The 24,155-nt window shown below is 37.7% G+C and overlaps 1 protein-coding gene across 6 annotated transcripts in view; it reads left to right on the top strand.

Annotated features, from left to right (window-relative positions):
• LOC306845105 (forkhead box protein P1-B) overlaps window positions 1-24,155 on the top strand; it is a 179,730-nt gene that overhangs the window by 115,243 nt on the left and 40,332 nt on the right. For 5 of the 6 annotated variants that reach the window (XM_079377683.1, XM_079377684.1, XM_079377685.1 and 2 more), the window contains one exon: window positions 23,755-23,892. In XM_079377683.1, coding sequence (XP_079233809.1) covers window positions 23,755-23,892 — 138 coding nt within the window. Of the gene's footprint in view, window positions 1-15,608; window positions 15,809-23,754; window positions 23,893-24,155 lie in introns of those variants that run through there. The other variant, XM_079377687.1, reaches the window with a different exon arrangement.

The raw sequence follows: 24,155 nt of genomic DNA, 5'->3' as shown, positions 1-24,155 counted from the left end.
AGATCTTTGATTAAACATTACAAGGTCCAAAAAAATTAAAATTGAAACACATGCATGGATAAATTGTTCAAAATTAGATGCATTTAGAAAATAGATTTATTTTCAGTTTCATACCAACTTTAAGATCTTTACACATGCAGATATCTCCATTTGCTTCTCGTTTAATCTAGGAGAAACAACTGAGATAATAAAGAGATTGATTTTTTTTTTCTTACCTGTTAGAACAGTACTGGTGCTTACATATATTTGTGTGTGTGTGTGTGTGTGCCTTTTTGTGACGAATGAGGACATAAATTTGTATAATGACACAGGTATTACAAGGTGAACGTGACTTTTCAGGACATTGCCCCATGTCCCCACTTTTCAAAACGCTTATAAATCATACAGAGTGAGGTTTTTGGGGGGAAAGTAGAAATGCACAGTCTCCTGTGAGGGCTAAGTTTAGGTGTAGGGTAGGTGTAGAGCAATAGCACATACGGTTTGTACAGTATAAAAACCATTACACCTATGGGATGTCCCCACTTTTCACAAAAACAAACGTGTGTGTGTGTGTGTGTTTATGTTTATGTGGGTGATCAGATATTATTTGTTTACGTTTATACGGATGGTTGGTGGTACAACATGTACCTGTCAAAGCTTGACAAACAGGAAATTAAGGCAGGCAGGGCTGAAGAGTTTGCAGCACATTAGTGTAGTGTTCTTTCATCACTCACAGTAATCTAACAAACCACACTCAATGAAATCCTGTCAGTTTTAGCACATTATGAGCACATGGATATCTAATGTGTGTGCAAATGTGAAGAGTAAACAACATTAGCTTATTGAATAGAGGTACAGTAAGTATGGCGTCCTCTCTCTTTCTCTCTGATTTCACTCTTAATTCTGTCAGCAGCAGTTAAAGGGGGCGCCCTGGAGCAGCCCTGGCTCCTGTCTCAGCCTCCGGGCTTTCTATTTGCCTACCCTTTGTGATGCAAAGCAAATCCGGCCCTTTTCATTTCCCCATCCGCGCCCCTTTAAAAGAGAGCAGCTAGCCGTGTCTGATGCAATATTTACGTTTATTTGAGATCATTCTCGCTCAGATCCTTATCTTTGTTTGAGTAAGGTGGAAGTTGTTTGTTTCATGGCGGACCAAGGGCATATTTGTTAATTAACGCACATCCCTGCATTGAGCGAGTGAGTTTGTGCGCGTAATGACTGTATTTTTAGTGGTACTTGCTAATGAATAGACATAAGTGATACCTCAAATTGTACGGCATGTTGAGTTGCATGTGACCAAAGTTTTCTAAGCATTTGGACTTGGAATTTTCAGTCTGGCAAATGATAAAATGTGGGAAAGTGACCTGAATATCACAGGGATTTAGCTCATTTCACACAGAACACCACATAGCTAAACTAAAACAAACTTGCAATTACATAGTAACACCCTAGCAACATGACACACATTTTGCACAAGCTAGTACCACTCAGATTTTCTTCATCAAATGTAAATTCCTTTTTATGAGGTGTTGTGGTATAGAGCTGCACAATTAATCAAAAGCCAAGCGTGCAACTGTGTAACTGAATACTCAATTTTTACAGTCAAATAGTTTAGAAATTTTATTACTGTAGTTTATTTTTATTTAGTAATAATACTAAACAATAAAATTATTAATAAATTAATAACATTATTATTATTATTATTTTAGTCATATTGATATAAAATCGCAACAACTTGTCCAAGTTGTTCAACCCTATGAACAAGAACAGCAAACATGAAGCTTGAAAAATATTAACATTTTAAATGGCAGTCGTAATGTTTTACAGAAAAAGTGCAGTTTGATCCCCCCCCCCCCCTCCCCCAATCGTACAGCCATACAATGTCATATCAGTATCATGTCATGTAGTGTAAAAGAACTTGGGTTGTGTAGATATCACTGGAAATAAGCTACAAGGGAATAAATGCGGCTTGTGACCTTTAGGTTCTGTGTGAATTTGTTGGCATTGAGATAAAGCCAAAAGGATCAAGCTAAACAGCTTCACTCATCAGGCTGAGGGGACAACGGCCGGCAGATTCCACTATCCAGACTGTTAGTACGTCGAGAGCAGACAAGCCTCAGCACACAAAGACGAAATTAAAATTAAAATTTATTAATGTATACAGAGATCATGGCCAACCTGTCACTCATAACCAGTGAAAAGAAAGCATGTGTGTTTTTGTCTTTCACCCTCATGCTCTCTTCTATCTTGACTGTGTTCAGAATGGAATCCTAGCATACGGCATACTACTTTGTACTGTGTACTGCCTACTGTTTGTTTAAAAAAAATGTGAATCAGTATGCAGAAATAAACATTTCAAACATGTAGCCATAGTATGCTGTGTTATGAATCAGTTATTTTACTTTTCTTTTTTGTGGGAACAGCCACACCACTAGGAGTGTCGCAATTAAAAATAACATAAAATTAGTAGCACTTTTATGTCTCTTCCTGGTGCAGTAGTGCTTTGTGAAGTTGAGCACAGTGCATTGTGGGATATAGTACCCAGTGTATTATGCTTTATTTTATAGCCTACTGACCAAATTGTCACATGTAGTTGCTCATGCCTTGCATGTAGAAAATGCTCTTACTGTGCACACTGTGGGCTCTATCATACACCCGGCACGATACGACACCAGGCGTCGCGCAGGTGTTTTTTGCTAGTTTCAGCCCGACACAGTTATCATTTTCACGTCCTGCGCCACGTTGTTTAAATAGCAAATGCATTTGCGCCCATTTGTGCGCCCATGGGTGTGCTGGTCTGAAAACAAGGTGTGTTCAGGCACATCATTGGCACGTTGCTATTTTGAGGCAACTGAAGTAGACCGCACCATTGACCAACTAAAACCTGGTCTAAAGTCAATGACGCAGTATTTTTTTGTTATTTAAAGAGCGCGTTAGTAATATGCGCCTATAAGCGGGTCCACAATGCACGTACACTTTGCTTATTACACACACAGGGACACACAGCAGCACACAAACATGCCAAAGATTAAAAATGAAAGGATTACAAAAAAGATTGTTAATGTGTAGGCTACATAAATATAAAAATGTCTACATGTCATAATGGATATTCATTGCATGTATCAGAATTAGCCTACCTATTTGCTCGCGCACGAGCAGCTCCGTTTCCTTTCCTTTCCTTTCTGGAGATGCGTTCAGTCTTTGCACTTGCAAATTCCGCTGTGCAAATAGTGAATCCGCCATCGCGTGAGCACAGCTGGCTCTTAAAGGGAATGGGAGATGAGACTCTGATTGGTTTATTGCACGTTATGCCCAAAACACACCCATTACTCTTTAAGAGAATAGGGACAACCCTTTTAGACCATGCGCTGAGCGCGCCGACCGTTTTTCTTGTCGTTAAACTAGCAAAAGTGGATTCGGACATGCCCTAAATGCACCTGTGCCATGCGCTTCGATCGTTAAAATAGGGCCCTATATATGTAGTGTGGTAGTATGTAATTCTGAACTTTCTCTTTCCTTCATTCTATCCACTAACTCTTTAGCTCATTATATTATCTGAGCACCCAATAGCTCTTTGCTGTCTTGTTTGATCTATCTATCATTAGATGCTGATCTCTATTAGGTGTTAGTGCTGTATCGAGGTGCCAAAAGCCAACGACAATTTTCTTTCCTTACTCTAGAGCGTATTAATTTGATTTGTGACTGTTTTATCACCAATTCAGCATTTCAGTCTCCGTCCACCTAAGACTTAAGATTTAAGTGTTTGCACATTATTTATTTTGGTCAGTAGAGAAGTGTAATTGTAGCATGCTAATTGTTAATTGTTGGGCTGTTTAAAGTTAACACAAGGTACGGTAGTGAATTCATGGGAACTTTTACTAATTGCTGGACGCGTCTCTAACATAAGTAGCACATTGGATGCTGGACAATTAACGGACATTAATGTCTGATATTTCTTCATTAGTCATACTAGAAGTTTTTTTTTTTTTAATTAAATGGGGGGAAAAAATCTCTATTAATATGACACACAACATAGAATACCATAAACATCTGGTGTAGTGACAGAGGCTAAACACACTCGGCTGGTCAAGAAACCATGAGTAAATCACCGACAAAATGACACGTGTAATTAAAAGAGTTCATGCCACTTTTACCACTTTACACCTACAGCAGAGAACGAGAGCGAGAGAGAGAGGAATATCGAGAGAGTGCAACTCCCTCCTTGCTAATTACGGTTATCACTGAAATGGTAGGGCTTGAGTCATTAGTTCCATGTGCATTTAATTAGAGGCAGTCTGAAATTGGATTTAACTTATTACTTTTTCATGGATCGCTTTCTTGTCATCACTTCAAATTGGATTGCAGCCCCAGGTAACTAATTATGCCCGCCACAGGATCAGGAGTGGAGAAATAGGTAATTAGGAACAACACTTGCGGACCTTCCTTGATAGTCCACCCTCTCCGTCGAATGAGGGAAAATAAAGAAGATTGAAGATTGAAGAAAAAGAGTGAGGATTATTTGTGGCAATTCTGTGAAAGCAGGTGTGGCTAACTGTGCGTTGCCACAAGGGATGATGGGTAGGGAGCTGCCACCTATGGAGGATTACTTTGACGTGCAGCTGGGTTGACAATGTTATTTTGACATGATTTTGGCCCGTTGGCGTAATGCTCCTACTAGACATGTTGTGGTTTAGTTGATCATTGCACAGTGTAAATGTCATGCCTATCCTCATGCATTCGTGAACTTTTGTTGTTAAAGGCCGCTTGAGCGTAAACTTTTGCCGTTCACGCTTGAGTTGTTGAGAAGATATAGCAAAACAAACGTGGTGTCAATAGGCAGCCTGAAAAGAGAGGTTGTTTGTTTCCTTAGACTGTGTTGATGCTTGTTGAGATCAGCTGGTCTATTCGCTTATTTTTGATGGAAACGAACCGGTGTCTTCCAAACATGTGCGAATCATCTGGAGGAGTTTGTTGCTGTACCAAAAAAAACTCAACAATGGAGAAGCTTCAGCTTCTTTGCGTAGGTGCTTGTTGTGAATTTAAAACATGACTTTAATTATATATATTTTTTACAGTAACTACAGCCGGTTATTTATTTATAATGTATTTATTTATTATTATGTATGTTCATTCAAAAGATGTGGGAGTAACTGATCTCCATAGATAGATAGATAGATAGATAGATAGATGCATGCATGCACCAATATGTGAGGAACATGATACCTTTGCAAATTTAAAAAAATAAATGTAAAATTGATTTTTTTAAAATATTTATTTGTTTGTTTAATTTATTTATGATTACAATTATTAATAAAATTAATAACAATAGACAGACAGACAGACAGATGATAGATTCACCCAAATATTATAAAAAAAAATAAGGCAAGTGGTTGCAAACTATTTATTTTAGCTACATTTAAAAAATAAATGTTGAAAGTTAGTCAACTGAAATTGTTTATTTAAATGTAGCTAAAATAAATTGATTTCAACCACTTACCGTTAAAAAAATTAGTAAATTCAATGAATAATTTTTTTCAGTGTGTAAGGGAAATAATATTTATTTCTGTTTGTATTTTTTATTTTTTTTTACTCACTTTTGGCAAGTAATTGTTTGACCTTAATCACAGGATTCCGCTCGTACACTAAAACGCCAGCAACTAAAGAAGTGTTTTATGTGTCCTCTGTGGTGAACGAAACTCATTCTCTCAGTCTTCAATATAGTCAGAAATGTCAGTTTTTTCAGTGTTTTGATGATGTCACAGGAAGTAATCAGTGGAGCTGTTTTGCACAATCTTTATCCTTCTGTTTCTCTTTGCTTTTCTTTCATGATCATATGCAGTCGCAGGGAGGGCAAGTGGAGGTCAAGCGATAATGTCCTCTCACTTTAACAAACGATGAAGGGCCCGCACCCCCCCTTCCCCTCCCCACACACACACACACAGACAGACTGCAATTCCTTGTCTTCATAGAGTGCTACATGACACAGTGCAGAAGTCAGGCCTTGGCTCTCCTTCACTAATACCCTCTTTCTTCTCTGCAGTTTTTTTTTTTCCTCTAGTCTTTTTTTGAATTACCATTTTTTTGGTGGAGACCCATGGTATTGTCCTGACACATGTATACCACAGTGCAGCAATCTGTAACTCATTAGCGGTGCGGTGTGCTGGGGCTCGCTGGAGCTCGGCCAGAGCTTCCAGCCTCTCTTATAGACAACCACAGCACAGCGTAGAGCCCATCTCAGCGACGAGCAGCCCAATGTGAGCCACGGACTCTCTGTCATCCCCTGCTCTGTTCTGGAGGTGACAATGAGGCTGTTTGCAGTCTCGTTTGGCGGCCATCCCAAACCGGAAGTCCGGCAACTCTGATAATGTCAGTGTGGCGGGGACACACTGGTTCCTCTTTAGGAATTTTTGAAAGAAGTTTCTTATGCTCACCAAGACTGCATTTATTTGATCAATGATATAATAAAGACAGTACTATTGTGTAATATTATTACAATTTAAAATAACTGTTTTCTATTTTGAGATATTCTTACATTTAATTTATTCCTGTGATGCAAAGCTGAATTTTCAGCAGCCATTACAGCAGTCTTCAGTGTCACATAATTCTAATATGCTGATTTGTTGCTCAAGAAACATTTCTTCTTATGACAATTTTATTTTTATTTTTTTACTTTTTCCAAGATTCTTTGAAGAATAAAAAAGTTCAAAAGAACAATATTTATTTGAAATAGAAGTTTCTTACTGTCCCATTTGATCAAATGCAAGACAGTCTTTCTGTTACTGTTACTAACATGTTTGTTTATTATAATTTATATTATTCAAGTTTATTTGTATAGCGCTTTTTACGATACAAATCATTGCAAAGCAGCTCTACAGGAAATTAAGTTTCCAAAATATATTTATATATTGCAGAACCTTAATATATGTAATTTATGGCAAAATTTGGTAATTCTGTATGTTGTCTGAGCATTGGCATCCTCTGAGGTCCTCTGAGGGGTTGGCATCTTATCTTTTCTCAGGTGTTCGGTCATCTCAGATCATTTAAGGGTTGGATCCAGACTGAAGCGTCTGTAATTCCTAATTACCATGGGATGTTAATCCCGTGGCAGAAACAGAGAAACAAATAGAGACATAATTAGCGTAGCTGCTGTTCCATCTAAGCAAAAATTATTTGTTCAACCCAAGCTAAAGAATAATAATAATGTACATTTGATCAGCTATAACTGCAGTACAAGATTATAAGATGCATTATGTGAATGCTTGGCTAAAGAGATGTGTCTTTAATCTAGATTTAAACAGAGAAAGTGTATCTGAACACCGAACGTTATTAGGAAGGCTATTCCAGAGTTTGGGAGCCAAATGTGAAAAAGCTCTACCTCCTTTAGTGGACTTTGCCATCATAGGTACTACCAAAAGTACAGAGTTTTGCGACCTTAGGGAGCGGGTTGGATTATAGCGTGGTAGAAGACAAGTTAGGTACGCAGGAGGTAAACCATTTAGGGCCTTATAGGCAAGTAATAATATTTTGTAAATGATACGAAACTTAATAGGTAGCCAGTGCAGAGACTGTAAAATTGGGGTAATATGATCATGTTTTCTTGACCTGGTAAGAACTCTAGCCGCTGCATTTTGGGCTATCTGTAGCTTGTTTATTGAAGATGCAGGACAACCAACACCTAGCAGTGCATTACAATAGTCCAGTCTAGAGGTCATGAATGCATGAACTAGCTTTTCTGCATCAGAAACAGGTAGCATGTTTCGAAGCTTGGCAATGTTTCTAAGATGGAAGAATGCTGTTTTGTAACATGGGAAATATGATTTTCAAAGGACAAGTTGCTGTCTAATATAACACCCAGATTTTTTACTTTAGAGGACGTGACAGTGCATCCGTCTAGTTGCAAATTGTAATCCAAGATATTTTGTGTACTGTTTTTTGGTCCAATAAGTAATATTTCTGTCTTATCTGAATTTAATAGGGGGAAATTATTGGTCATCCAATCTTTTATAATTTGTACACAATCTATTAGCTTAGATAGTTTAGGAGTTTCATCTGGTCTTGTTGAGATATATAGTTGAGTATCATCAGCATAACAATGAAAACTAATCCTGTATTTTCTAATAATATTACCAAGGGGCAACATGTATATTGAACATAGCAGAGGACCTAGGACAGATCCTTGTGGTACTCCATACTTTACTGGTGATAATTGAGATGACTCCCCATTTAAATGAACAAAGTGGTAGCGATCGGACATGTAGGATCTAAACCATCTTAAAGCCTGCCCTTGAATACCAGTATAGTTTTGTAATCGATCTATGAGTATGTCATGGTCTATAGTGTCCAACGCAGCACTAAGATCAGGTTTTGTTTTAGAATGCTATAGGGGATATATTCACACGTTATAGAAATGAAAATTATAGTGTATAAAATTGTTTTTAAGATAGAAAATAGACGATAAAGAATCAATTTGATGGAGCTCAACCTCAAAACACGCAGTCACAAATCAGCGCATGCGTTCATATTAAATTAAATTTTCATATTACATTTTAAATAATGCATGAATAAATGCAAAATGAAGCTTTCAAGCTTCAAAAAAGATACAAAAGAACCATAAAGACACAGAATTTTTTTTTTATAAATGTTCACTGATCATTTTTAACCAGATCATTTGAGATCCTGATTGGTATGATTCATGAACAAATAATTCAGATGAGTTTTTGTGAACTTGATATAGTTTATTTTACATAACTTTACAGCATTTCTTCCTAATTAAAATAAATCAACTGATTCATTGACGCAAAAAAAAGATTAATTCACAAATTGGATTTTGCAACTTCTCTCAAGAAAAACTTGTGGACACGCCAATGAGAGCTAGGGCAGATGTCAAGGTTTTTAGTCAATAACAACTTAAATTTCATTCTGTTCTTCACACAAACATATTGCATGGTTTCAGAAGCATGTGCTTCAGAAGTCATATGCTTTTTTTGTCATTTGACAGCCCCAGTTCATATTAACTTTCACTATATAGAAAATAACAGACAAAATATTCTTCAAAAATTTACTTTTTGTGTCTCTCAGAAGAAAGTCAAATGGGTTTGGCAGCCTGAGGGTGATTAAATGATGACAGAATCATCTTTTGTTTAAGTTCCTTTAAATATATGATCATATGTTCATAATCGCTTTCACCATTTTTTTTTTTTAATGAGAAACCGTCTGCGTGTTTCTCATTCCTCCATCTGTGGCTGTGTCCACGTATCATTCCTGTTCTCTTCAGCCATTAGTTTTTTCTAGTCATATTGTAAGAATGCATTATGTGTAATGTGTAGATGAGAAACAGGTTTGGATGATGCTGTCACGATGAGGTCATCACGCTTTTTTCCAGACCGTCTGGCCCAGCCAGTGAGTAACATCCAACCATCAGATTGCTGTCGCATCAATGCCGAGCGCCGACCCTTAAAGCTACAGTGCCATTTTTGAGACCTTTTCACTTCAGTCATGTTTCGTCCCCCCGTCTCTTGTGTGAAGCCACATCTGACGGCCTGTGGGTTCACTGGAGAACTGACAGTTGTCAGCGGTTAGCATGAGATGCTTGGGACAGGGGAATATGGGCTACTGTGATCAGTGTGTGTATGTTTAGCTGCTTTGAGTAGTTCAGCTCTTTCTCTCTCACTCTCTTTTTTTAATTTTTCTGTATGAGCTAATGTATTAAAATTGTCATTAAAGGCAGACAAAGCACACATGGTGTTGGTTTATATTTATTACAGATGTTAAAATACCCTGCTGTGGCCTAGTGCTGTTTTGTTTATAAAGGTCGACTGAGTTTGGTAAAAGAAAAGATGTTCACTTGCATTGATCACAAGCCAGTACATTTTTTGTATGTGATGCAATTGTTTTTGTTATAGTTATTTCTTTAATTTTATAAGAAATAACCATAACAAAGCAATTTAGTTTTATATTATATTTAATATATTACTATGGATTCCTGGCCTTAATATTTTATTTGTGATGTGTTATTTAAGATTCACTTTTATTTTAAAATACATTTAAAGTTTTTCAATTTTATATATATATATATATATATATATATATATATATATATATATATATATATATATATGAATGTGTGTGTATTATAGATAGATAGATAGATAGATAGATAGATAGATAGATAGATAGATAGATAGATAGATAGATAGATAGATAGATAGATAGATAGATAGATAGATAGATAGATAGATAGATAGATTGTTATTAGCTGTTTCAACACATGTACATGTACATGTACAATACATGTTTTACCAAATAAAAAGAACAGCACTTTTAGAGTTCATCCCACTCATTGATGTGAGCATAAGTATTGGGACAGTTGAACATAAGGCAGATAAAAAAAGATTAAAATCTATTATTTAGTTGCAGATCCCTTGCGCACAATCACAGCAGTGAGTCTGTGACCATAGATATCACCAGACTCTTGGTCTCATCCTTTGAAATACTTTTCCCAGCCTTTAATGCAGCAAATTCCAATTGTTGCTTGTTTTGGAGAGTTTCTGCCTTTACTCTCTTCTCCAGCTGGTGAAATTCATGTTCAATCAGATTTAAATCTGGAGATTGACTTGGGCAATCTAAGACTTTCCATTTCTTTGCCCTTATAAATTCCTTGACTGAACTGGCAGGGTGTTTTGGGTCATTGTCCTGATGCAATATGAAGCACTTCCCAATGAATCTGGTGGCATTTTCTTGAATATTGGTGGGCAAGATGGTTTTGTACCCTTCCAAATTCATTCTGCTACTGTCATCATACATTACGTCATCAGTAAAGTTGAGAGGGCCTGTTCCAGAGGCAGCCATGCATGCCCATGCCATGACAACAACTCCACCATGCTTTACAGATGAGGCTGTATGCTTGGGATCATTTGCAGTTCCCTTTTTTTCTCCAGTCAGTATCTGGTGTGACCACCATTTGCCTCACGTAGTGCAACACATCTCCTTCGCATAGAGTTGATCAGGTTGTCCACTCTTCTTCGTTGCTGGATATTGGCAGGAACTAGAACACGCTGTCGTATACGCCGATCCAGAGCATCCCACACATGCTCAATGGGTGACATGTCCGGTGAGTATGCTGGCCATGCAAGAACTGGGATGTTTTCAGCTTCCAGGAATTGTGTACAGATCCTTGCAACATGGGGCCGTGCATTATCATGCTGCAACATGAGGTGATGGTCGTGGATGAATGGCACAACAATGGGCCTCAGGATCTCGTCACGGTATCTCTGTGCATTCAAAATACCATCAATAAAATGCAGAAATTCTTTGGTTATGCAAACCGATTGTTGCAGCAGCTGTCCGGGTGGCTGGTCTCAGATGATCTTGGAGGTGAAGATGCTGGATGTGGAGGTCCTGGTGCTGGTGTGGTTACACGTGGTCTGCGGTTGTGAGGCCGGTTGGATGTACTGCCAAATTCTCTGAAACACCTTTGGAAGACGGCTTATGGCAAAGAAATGTGCTGTGTGATAAAACTGTATATTTTAGAGTGGCCTGTTATTGTGGTCAGCCTAAGGCACACCTGTGCAATAATCGTGCTGTCTAATCATCATCTTGATATGCCACACCTGTGAGGTGGATGGATTATCTCGGCAAAGGAGAAGTGCTCACTAACACAGATTTAGACAGATTTGTGAACAATATTTGTGAGAAATAGGCCTTTTGTGTACATAGAAAAAGTCTTAAATCCATGAGTTCAGCTCATGAAAAATGGGGGCAAAAACAAAAGTGTTGCGTTTATAATTTTGTTCAGTGCAGATATATGTATGTATAAACACAGACACACACACACAGTTGTTTTTTCAAATGAACTTTTCATAAATATATATAGAATATTAATGCTGCACTTAAACTTTCTATTTATCAAAGAATCCTTGAAAAAAAACTAAAACAAAAAAAAAAAATCCACAAAAATATTGTGCAACAGAACAGTTTTCAACAATGATTAAATATTTCTTGAGCACCAAATCAGCATATTAGTATGATTTCTGAAGGATCATGTGACACTGAAGACTGGAGTAATGATGCTGAAATATTCAGCTTTACCATGTGTGAAAAAAATTACATTTTAAAATATATTAAAATAGAAAACAGTTATTTTATATTGTAATGATATTTAACAACATCACTCTCTTTACTATTTTTGAGACTTTTTTTAAAATACATATATTTATAGTATATTGTGTTATTGTAATAAAAATATATTAATATACCAGTTAATATGCATATTAATATACAAAATTAAAGATGCAAAAAAAAAAAGTCTTGTATAAGACGATTTTTTTCAATGCTCAAATATGGTCATTCGTTTAAAAAAAAAAATTTATTTCCTCTGATCGAAATGTTTTGATGACGCCTCCAAAAATAGTGTCTGACTCAAAAAGCACACACTCTGAATCAATCACAATAGCACATAAAGAAAACAACATTCCCCCACCCACTTCATTTATGTCGAACATAACCAACAAAAGCTCATGTTTTGACTGAAGGCAAAGCCACAGCGAAGCACAGATAGCAAAGGCACACTTTTCGCGTATCAGTGCGCGATCAATCAAATAAGAACTGCTCGATATTTAGCAGACTCATGCCTTTTGCTAAATGTGAGTATAGTTTGCGGCGTCTGTAGTGATTGTCTGTTCCCTCAAATACTTGCGCCAAATATCATCACCGCACACCATACTGTACTGAAACTGCTGGCGTCATGATAGTCAGAGGTCAGAGATGACTGTTTGGTCTCTGCTCATTCATTAATAGACGTGACATTCAAGATGTGTGCATGCGCGTGTGTGATGGGTCTTTCAAAAGGAAGGTTGTTGCCCAATGCACCAGCTGTTTTCTGTTAACATCACACCTGTTCTGCTAAAACCTGTTTTAGTAAACAACAGATTGTCAAATCACAGGACAGAGTAACGAATGAGCTTATTTAGACCCACGCAAAGGTCTAAAAGAGCAAAGATATCTCCGTCATAGTAATAGTATTAGAACCCATCACATCTGTAGTGGTTTTGGGATGACTCTTCACGAGAGGATTCATATGACTGTGCGGTTTAAATGCTAAACTCAAGCAGGTTACCAGCAAACGCTTATCTGGGATCAGTTTCCCCTTGGCCCTGTGTCACCCTGACAGTCATACAGGGAACCGCGGAACTGATCTGAGATGGAGTGCGTTATTGTTTGTGTGTCAGTCTTGCGAAGGAGTCAACCTGTGCTTTCCAATTATCTGTAACAAGACATAAATGAATAGTGTTGGTTCTGTGACTCACAAAGTGATGGAGTGAATAAACAGCAAGATCTATTAGACGGCTTGGATAGAAAGAGTATGGGTAATTATGGCGTACAGGCCCGAACACAGCACAGATAGATGGGGAGAGAGCGAGAGAGAGACAAGAGGAGGAGGCTTGAACTGTATGTCTGCTAAATTTATCATGAGCCCTTTGGGAGCAGTGAAATGAGAACAGTGGCCTATTACTGCTAAGAAGGTGTTTTATTGAGAATATGCCGACATTCTGCCCAGGGGAGATGGCATAGGAGAGGGGGTACAGCCAAATGTGGGAGTGTGTGTGTGTGTTAGTTCATATGAGCGGCTGCATGTGTTATGTGTGCATACTTGCACGGCTGCCTGCCTTTTTGCCCTTGCTTGAGAATGTGTGCAGTATGCTTATGTGTGTGTGCACACTTCTGAGTGTTTGTCAGGGAACCAATAAAATATTTAATTATTCACTAAGGTATAGAGCTTTAATTCTTAGGTTCTTTAAGTCCGTAATCAATACAACTCATATCTGATGGTCTACAGAAATTGTTTACAGCCTCGCATGTTTTTGGACTACTACAGCCTCACATGTTTAAAACTACTACAAAACACTACAATGTTTTTGGACACATGCAACATAAATTCCACTATTAGAATATGATAATTATTTAATGTTGTTGTTTGTCAAAGTACAGGACCATGGTATTACTTTGTGATACCAGTTTACTTCTTTACAAAGGTATTACTACTTTAAAAATTGAATTTATTTATTTATTTAGCAATAAACAAATCTGTGTGTGTGTGTGTGTGTTTATTTATATATAATATAATATATATAATTTAATTTAATAGAATTTATTTAGTGGATTTATTTATTTAGTAGTAATTGTTTTAAATTATGTATAATTTTTTTGTAAAAATCCATTTTATTTTTATTTTATTTTTAATGAAATCAATTATGCCTTTGATTTTTTCAATTATCTTAATATTTCATGTTTTAAATGTCTTATTAATGTCATTCAAAATATTAAAAAAATTGCTCTTGCCTAAATTTGAGAGAGTTCTTAATTATGATGATCATTTAGTGTTGTTGTTTGTTAAAGTGCAGTACCATGGTATTAGTTTGTGATGTCACCACAGTACTTTCTTATGAGGTTATAGTGTTCATTTATTTATCTATTTAGTCATTAAAAAAATCAATAAGCAAAAAAAGATATATATTATGATTGTAATGCAAAATCTTGCTAAAATATACAGTTTTCTTGCATGCAGAGAAATGCCTTTTTTCTTTCTTTTTTTATGAAATGCTAATGTTGTAAATTAGCCTTCAGTTTAAATTTTACTTGTTGTGTCAACTATTGACTAATTTAGTAAGTTTACCCTTTGTCGCTCTGGGTTTTGAATGTGTAATATAAAGCTTTCCAGTAGGGGGCGAAGCAACTTTCCTGTGTTTTCCCCCTTTTTTTTAATAAAAAGGTGGTGATGTTTTAATCACTTGCTAGCGCTGAGCACTTATGTTCTAACCGTTCACAGCAGAAGTAGGGCTGCAGTGTGTGTTATTTTATGTTGGAAATTAGTGGATTTGGATTGGAGGGAGACTGAATTGCACCCACACAGAGTCAGTCTGTGAATGGAAACGACAACCTTTTCCTTAGTTAAAGTATGTGTCTGGTCAAGTAGTTTAAAAGGTACTCTTTTAATGACTGTAACATTTATTGTAAAAATTTAATGTAAAAATGTTTTATTTTTTATTTATTTAATATTTTACATTATATCATTTACATTTTTAAATAAAAATGAAACATTAAATCCTCCCTTTTTTCTAATTAAAGTGAATGGCCAAGCTTGTGTTACCATAAACATTTCCACTTTATAAGAACAATTACAACTTGCAGAATCTCTTTGTTTTTCTCCCACTCTTTCTCTCTGTCAGATAGTGTTTGCTTATCTGTTGTTTAATTAAAGGGTTTCTTTTCTTCACTCTTCCATTGTTTCATCGGCACGGACAAAACCTTTACCAGGGTCAAAGGGTTAACAGCCATCAACTGTGCTGCTTTTTTTTCTTTTTGTTTTGTTTAGGTCCTTTTTGTTCTCTCTCTCTCCCTCTCTCTCCTTTTTTTTAATAGGGTCCCACACAAAGGCATGGCTTCACCTGCCCCCCTCCCACCCCAAACAGACACACACACACACACACACACACGGCCTGCGGCGGCCCCTGCCGCTGCTTGTGTCCCCATTTGAATTGATTATGTTTAGAGAGCTGCTTGTGATTGGTGGAGAAAGGGCGTGGTTGATTGGATAGTTTTGTATCTTGTCAGCTAGGGAGCAACCTCGCGCGTGCAATCTGTCCATATCCCCGGGAAAAAGGCTCGAGACGCGGCAGCACGCACACATGCTCGCTGTAAACGCCTCTCGCTCTCTCTCTCTCTCTGCCTCTCGCTCTCTCTCCCGCTCCGCGACTCGTGTCTTCTCATCTTCTGCGATCCTCCAAACGGCCCAGCTTCTCTCTGTTTACCCTGCCAGCCAAATGGAGTTTGTCAGGTTTGTCAATATGATTGATTCTGTAATTTTTCAGTGAAAGAGCTGTTTCTGTTGCCGTAGAAAAGTTTTACAATGCAGTACGTCCAGGGGAAAAGGAAGAGAGCTTGAGTTCTCTGCATGCTGTTTGTATTAGTTTCTATCATGCTGGTTGGTTAGGAGACGTGTAAACACTGTGATGCGATTACAAGTTGATGTTTGAAGCTTCTCTTGTCAGTTGCAGTTTACAAGCTCAGGATTTTAATATGAGGCTTTTGTTAAATGCTATTTTATGTTGTACATTTATGTTTTTAGTTGAAGGCGATTTACAGTTATGCAGATACTTTTTTTTTTTTTGTCAAAACATTTTTGTAAAAAAGTTTCTAGATTGCACATGCTGTGCAGTGTTGGATTTGTTGATATTTTAGGTTAGATTGATTAGTTTTGTATTTCATTCTTGTGAAAATTAGTGGCGTGTGTTGAGGAGGGTTTGTTCCCCTTCACGGTTACCCATATTTAAAAAGGGGCAGGGACACACTCTGATTTGACACTTGTGTCATGGGCCCTCATTTGTGTGTGTGTGTGTGTGTGCAAGTGTGACCGTTCACATGCCAGGAGTGTGATCGCTGAAACTAAGGCAAAGTTTTGACACTCTCCTGTAGTTTTTGTGGGCTGCTTGCTTGTTTTAAAGATATGCATGTTGTAAAATAATCCGTTGATATTTTATTGATGCATTTAAAGCAAATTATTTGAATGCTGATATGGAGTAATCAGGATGACAGTTTCTGGTTTTCGTCATTATTTAGTTTGTGAAGTTTGGGACTTGAGGTCGGTGGGGGGTTCGATACGAGGATGGCAGGAGAGGTAACGACTGGACGTGTGGAAAGTAAAGGCTAAACAGGGAGCCTCGCGGAGGGTAATGCCTCACAGCTGTGACCACCGGGCCCCTTCGTTTAGAAAGCGCGAGAGAGGGGTGAGAGCTGATTGGACTGACAGTTTGTAATCAGACTTGATTTATTGTTCATTAGTAGTGCATTAGGGCCCGCTCTGGCTGGGGCCGAACCGCATTTATGTTGTGCCCTGACAGGCCGTGAGCCTGCCAACACCTGTCATTTCTACCGCTCGATGTGTGTTAGTGGCGACAACAATGTTGGTGTGTGAGAGAATATTCACGTGTGTGTTTACATGAGACGAGAGAACAAGCAAACTGTGTGTATGTTGAATAGATATTTCCCATAGGAAAGTTTTTCTACTTTTTTTTTTTTTCATCAAGAGTGGGGGGGGGGGGGTGCTTCTGGTCAGTCGTTCATGCGGCTGACCTCCTTCACAGACGTCTTGCTCTACATTATGTGGTAAGAATCGAGAATACTTTGGTGATGATGACACACGGCATTACCAGCTGCTCTTTTCTGTTGTCTTTTTCCTTCATTCTCCCACAGAGGAGAAAGATAAAGAAAGAAAACTTTTGCTTGTTTTTTTTTCTCAAGATGCATTTCTTCTTTCTTTTCTTGTACTAAGTTTCCAGCAAGCACACCAGGTGAGCATCCTCTCTGGAAGAAGCAGCGTAGTGACGAATTGCTCTGAAAGACAATTTTATAATATACAGCCAAAAAAAAAAGGTTGCAGATGCTTCTTTGACTCACATCTGCAACTTTATACTTTTGAAAACTAATTTTAGCGTGGAACAGTATAAATTTAGAGATTGTTCTTTTTCTTTTTTGTAAAAGTTTTGATTTTATTTAACAAATTACAACGCTCATTTGTGTCTTCTTTTTCAAAATTAGCTCACATGCTAACAGTGTCTCTAACCCAATATTAATTGACCCTGGTGACAAACATCACAACATTGCCGATCAAATCACGAAGCGCAATTTACCGAAGCCTTGTCATGGAAAGTCATGGATGTCATGGAAACACAGATTAGCGTCGTTGTCGTTTGGCGATACGCAGAATGGGACATCTCCCATGCTAGGATGTGACGACCATTGTCTCGAGTAAATTCTCAATTTGAGGAGGATTTGTGCGACTGTGATCTTAATTAAATCTCCACCGACTCCAATAACGCGTCTGAAGGCATGCGCGACGTTGCGTAACCTCGCTGAGCTGGTAAACCATAAATCATATCAGCGGGATGAGTTGAGTGAGAGAGAGAGGGAGGGAGGGAGGGAGGGAGGAAAGGGCGTTAGGGTGTAGAGGAAAGGTGGAAAGTGGTGGAAAGCAGTTTGTCGACACCATTGTTTTTAGTGGCACGTGTCAGGCTGGGTTGAGCGGGAGATGTTCAGCGGTCCTGCTTTGTGACAGTGTTTTAGTGTGTGTGAGGAGAGTCACATCAAGGGTCACCTGGGGTTGCGTTGTGGTGAGAAATGATTATTGCTGCCAGTTACGAGATGATTCCAGTGGGAAGATCTTTGAGCCTTTATTTTTGTGAGTTTGGGGAATGTTAGTTAAGGAATCATTGTGGTTGCTAATTAGTTTTGATCATAAATTGTAATTGTTAACGTGTACTGTTGATGAAGAATAGCTATATAATAGGTAAAGCTTGATGAAAATGTTAATAATGTAGTCTAGTTTTTAGTTAAACAGAAATGTTTTTTTTTTTTGTGGCAGCATAATAATAAATATTTAATTTAAAATAAGTAAATAATAAATTTATAATAATAATTTTTTTGTGATAAATTTCTAGTGATATTCCTCACTAGTAAGTTTCCGCAAAATGTAAATAAATAGATTATGCATTTAATGCACATCCTTTGCCCTTTATTTACTTGAACTAAATCTAATAAAGCTGTCTTTGTCGGAAAGTGAAAACGGAGGAAATAACTATGAAATTGCCCAAAGCGCCCATTTAATTCTGACCGCAATCACTTGAGTGCACATCACATTGCAATTACAATTTCCAAACTCATAAGTAGGCACTTTCCAGGACTTGAAGGCAGTAGATGTCAAGGGTCAGGATATTCAATATAAAATATAAATTCAGTATGCTGGTTTTCATGAAGGTTTTTTTTTTTTGCATCCTAATATGCAGAGAGATGAGAAACGTTTATTTTTTGTGCTCGAATCCAAGGCAAACACTCATCGAGGCACGACACGTGCCTGTGGCACATCCATAATGCACCCACCCACAGTTAGTGCGGGAGATCAAGTGAATATCCCCTGAGCAACAGCTCAGAAGTTCCCGGGGCTGATGGTCCACTCCTTTGGGACACCCACCTGCATTGGGGTTGAGTTAGTGTGGGAAAGGCAAAGCTGAGCCTCATGCTCTCCTTCGCCCCTGCTTGTTTGTTTTACAGCAGAGCGGGCCAGCTCTGCTGAGAACTTGTTTGTTTGTGGTTTAGAAGTTAATTAAAGCGCAATCTGGATTTTTGTTTTTACAGTTGCCTTAAATGGGCCGCTTTACCCCCACAGAATCTGCTCGGTAAATGGGCAGAAAATGTGACTATGATTATCCTGTTTATGTGAACTGTAAACGGGCTGCGAGAGAGCCAGAGCGAGGAAGAGGGAGTGGAATTATTCGCAGTTCAGAAGCGGCTGGGGAGACGGATATATCTACACTTCAGCCCTAGAGTGTTTTGCTTTATAATAAAAACCATAATATTAATTGTACGTGCATGTTTTCATAAATGCATAAATATGAGACAATGATATCTCCATTTAATATATTATGAATTTAATATTTTGTCCTTAAAATGTGTTTTTAGAACTTTATACTCATATTTTCTACCCATTTTATATGCCTTTTTTTCTTCTTAAATTTTGAACAACAAAATTTCTTAATTAAAATTACACATTCAAATAATTAATATGAAATATGAAATCTTTTTTTTTTTTTTTTACGGCACGCCGTGCCAAATGAGCGTACGGACAATGCTATTCCCTATATCTCTGGACAAGGTAAACCAAGAGGCTTCAAACAGACCAAACCTCCTCTGATTTCTCAAGGGCTTGTTATTTTGTACTTCTCAATTCTATTTGATGTCCTGACAAAACAAGATGACACCGGGGAGCTGGCATTAAAATTTGATTTTCTTTTTTTTCCTGCCCTCTTTCTTGCTTTCTTTCTTTCTTTGCAACCTGTTTCCGTGCGGCCAGTTCAATGTGCGAGACGCTCTGATTGAAGTTGCCCCCCTTCACTCTTCATCTTAATTGCCTATCTCTCTTTTCCCCTCTCTCTTTCTCTCGTTTTCTCTGTGCATGACATTTTGCTCTCTCAGGAAGAATACGTTCTTCATTAAGTCAGTATCAGTGTTTCTGAGGTTCGTCAGATGTGTGTCAGATGTTTCCTCGTTAGAGCCGTATTTTTGGATGCCGTTTCCTTCTCGTAGTCATACTGAAGACGAACTGGACGGTGTATTTGAGCCTCCAGGCTCAAATGAGCTGGATCCGCAGCTGCGTCCAGTACGCTCGATCTCCCAGCTGGCATCATTCTGTTGTTGTATAATATTAAGATTCAGCACCTTCTAGTTAAATTAAATTTAATGATTAATTTTTATGCCCATAAATTTAGCAGTTTTATGCACAACTGAAGAAGCAAAGTTATTAACAGATGTATATTTTGCATAATTATTTTTATTTTTGTATTATTGTTTTATCTTATAACATTTACTTTTTTTACATTTACTTATTTTACCCTTTTAACCCTTTTTAACATTTACTTTACGTTCATCAATTTATGTTTGATTTTGTTTTTGTTTACTTTTTTTAGGTTTACATTTTAAAAATTACATTTATGTTTGCCTTTTTAATGTGTGTTTTTTTTTTTGTTTGTTTGTTTGTTGTTGTTTTTTTACGTTTAATAATTTCTTAACATTTTTGGTATTTTACATTTTTAAAAAGTGAGTGTCAGGCTTGCTTATTAAGTTTTGCAAATTGGAGATGTTTGCATGTGTTGACATGTAAATGTTGAGTGTACAGCATATATGTGTGTGTGTGTGTGTGTGTGTGTGTGTGTGGGTAGGGCCGGTGGACAGCAGGCCTGCGCTAGCACATTGCCTACAGTCACATAGCAGCTGTTCGAGTATGTTACAGTTTCTCTCTCTCTGTGTGTGTGTGTGTGTGTGTGTGTGTGCGCGCTAATGTGATGCACTCACACCTGGCCTACACCTCTCCTTAGTGAAATTCATAACCGTCATCTTTCTCCAGTTTGCTCTCTTTCTTCCTCTCCTAACAATTCTTTCTTTTTCTGAGCAAACGAGTCTCGTGCTATTTAAAATTGTCCAAATGACAGCTGAAATATGCATTCATAAAATTCCTTGTATCTTGTTTAAACAGATATCTGCTTTATCTCATTGCGCTTTCATCATGAGACTGCTGGAAATATGTATTTGTTCTTTCCTCACCTCTTATCAAGCGATATGGCCGTTTACCGCAATTCATAATAATAATTTCATTTCGCACTTTTCCACAATTACGGCCAGAGGAGAAGAGCGAACGGCTCTGAGCAGTAAGCGGCGGTATCCCTCACTCCTCTTAAGTGCTGCTGATATAGTGGCCAGGATGATATTTTTCAGCTGAAGTGCTTCTCTTCTGCGGCGGGCCTGTCTTAAAGAGATTCCAGCTCATTCACCAGCGGATTAAATGCTAGTAGTTACAATGATCAATAGGTTAAGAGGAGGCCCATCCCTCTCTCCACTAATGACCTCAGTAGTAATGGGCAGTAAAATGTGAGCTGTAATAGCCTTTCCGCTAGGGCTGAGGTTTGGTAGAAGTGGACACACACACACACACACACACACACACACACATACACATGCACACATAAACACATTCATGCAGTAAATGAGGGTGTGAAGCTGGTGTCAGTGTGTCTGTAAGGTGTGGATATAAAGGGTTTAATTGGAACAGGCTGGAATTGTCGTTTGTCATGGCCTGAGAAGTTAGTAAATTTTAGTTGTTGTTATTTCTTTTGCAAAGCATTTACATTTATGTCAAGTGTTTTAAAGTCTTAATTTGGTAGTTGGAACTGTTATGAAATCTATTTAAAATGTTGCTTGGTTTTAAGAACCGTTCCAACCTTTACAAAAATAAAATGTTTTGTATGTAAGTTATGTTATGTTTCTTTTTTTGTGTGGTAATTTCAGTTAAATTGGTCGTAGTAGTAGAAATGGTAGTAGAAATATGAACTTATAAATACAAAGTTTATTGCAAGTTGAAATGTTTTTGTAAAATTGTCTTTCTTTGTACATTATAATTAAGAAAAAAAGGTAAAAAGTAAAGTTTACTCAAAACCAAAGATCTCTCAAACATTTATGAAAAAAAAAAAAAATAAATAAATAAATAAATATATATATATATATATATATATAATAAAATAAAAAAATTAAGTAATTATAATAACACAATAAATAAAAACACTACAAAATCAATAAATGAATTTATTAGGTATATTTGAATTAAAATGAAAACAGAAAATAAAAGCTATTTTAAAATATTAATAAAAACTATAATAGTATCTCAATGATAAAGTAACACTGGAAAATATTTTGAAAGTATTTCGTTGCCAAGTATAAATGTACACGTGTCTGGTGTGTGTTTTAGCTTGTATTGTCTCACCACTCACCCGTCTGCCTCTCTGACCTTCAGAATAGTTCATCAAAATTAGTGGCGCTGAGAAATAAGGACATGAGTGCATAATGACTGTGAAATGAAGAAATCAAGGGATGCAGCCTATGCAAATGGTGCGCTAAGCCATGTGAAAAATGGGCCGCATATTAAGACGTAACACCCGTGTGTTTGGGGCGTGTGCTTGTTTGTTTTACTTTGATCCGAGCCCCACATATTCATTTTGGTGATGAGTTTATAACACATTCATCCCCGTCTTTGTAACAGTGAATTTATTTAGGATTGGCTTTTTGATTGTTATACTTAGCGTGGTCTGAAATAGGCGGAGACAACGTGGAGGTTAAAACCCCGCCCCTTTCAGAGAGAACCGACTCAATTACATTCATCAAGATGGGACAAATTCAAACGCGTGTCAGCGGTTCTGAATCAGATGCAATTGGGGTAACCTTGGTGAAGGCAGACTGTCGCCCTAATGTCTAGCCAATCAGGAGCAGATGTGAGACATACATCTGCGATCTCGCACACGCTCGCTAAAACACGCTGGGGATATGTTAACAGTTGCAAATGCCCGCTGCTATCAAGTTCAGCACAGACGTGGTTTGTCACCCAATGTCACAAAGGAGATTTTAATGGCGCGGAGTAAGCTGACAGTGAGACACACGCGTGTACTGTATTCACACAGTCTCTCCTCTAATTAAAGACCCCTGTCAACAGCGCGAGGATCCTCTCAATGTCATCACGTCATTTTCCTTTCCGGCCGTAATATGCTCACCCTTTTTATTCCGCTTCATTTCTTGTGTTTTTGTTTTTTTTTAGAGAGGGACTTTTTTTCTGTACTCAATTTTTTTTTGCCGAAGTAACGAACACAACACCTCCTGCATTGGCACGGTTAGATTCATGTTAATTGATATTCAGCGATTTTAAGTTTATGTACACAACGAAACGGTACACCGGGATAGTTGTGACCCATTTTAGTGAAGCATCGCAGGGACAAGATGCTTCACGTCGATGAAGAGGGGGCAAAACAATCATGAAAAAAATTAAAATACAAAACGTATTCACACAGTCACAAGCAAAACACGGACAGCACTCCGGAATAATGGCCAGTGGCCTTGTCAGTGGAGTGGGACGTTTGATGATAGGGACGCTGTGTGATTGTTGGAGTATTTGTGTATGGGCTTTCTCCTTGTATCTGTCAGTCTCCCATCAGTCAGTGCAGCTTTGGCTTCTCGTATCACTGCTTCTGAAAGCTCCTCAGGTGGTTTTAGAGAAACATCTTGATCTCTTGGCACATTCGTCTGGTGACAGGCTACTGATAGGACATGTGATATGTTATCTTCAGTGTATGTATTGTGCTTATCCAGATGTCATTGTATTCATATGTTTGTCCTCTTCCTGTGTTCGTGTAGGTCCCAGTCTCTGTTGCTATGATGACACCGCAGGTCATAACTCCTCAGCAGATGCAGCAAATCCTCCAACACCAAGTTCTGAGCCCCCAGCAGCTCCAGCTGTTACTGCAGCAGCAACAAGCACTGATGTTACAGCAGGTACAGGCTCCAATTCGGTTTCAATCCATGTAGATTCCTTCTGTTTGAATGTCTCAAATATTACTCAGGCTTTGGCAAACATTATAATGCACATTATAAAATTATAAGCCATGAGGGCGTGTCCATGCATTAATAATTATCTGAATAAATTATTTGAAATAAAGTATATCACTATATAATATATTATAGTCATAATATAATACATAATCTATTTTAAAGTTGGGACAACAGCAACATGATAAAATATGTTGCTGGTATCAATA

The sequence above is a fragment of the Barbus barbus genome, assembly GCF_936440315.1.
Source record: "Barbus barbus genome assembly, chromosome: 25".
NCBI lineage: Eukaryota > Metazoa > Chordata > Actinopteri > Cypriniformes > Cyprinidae > Barbus > Barbus barbus.
Note: the sequence above shows the minus strand (reverse complement) of the source record. Positions and strands in the feature narration are given on the sequence as shown.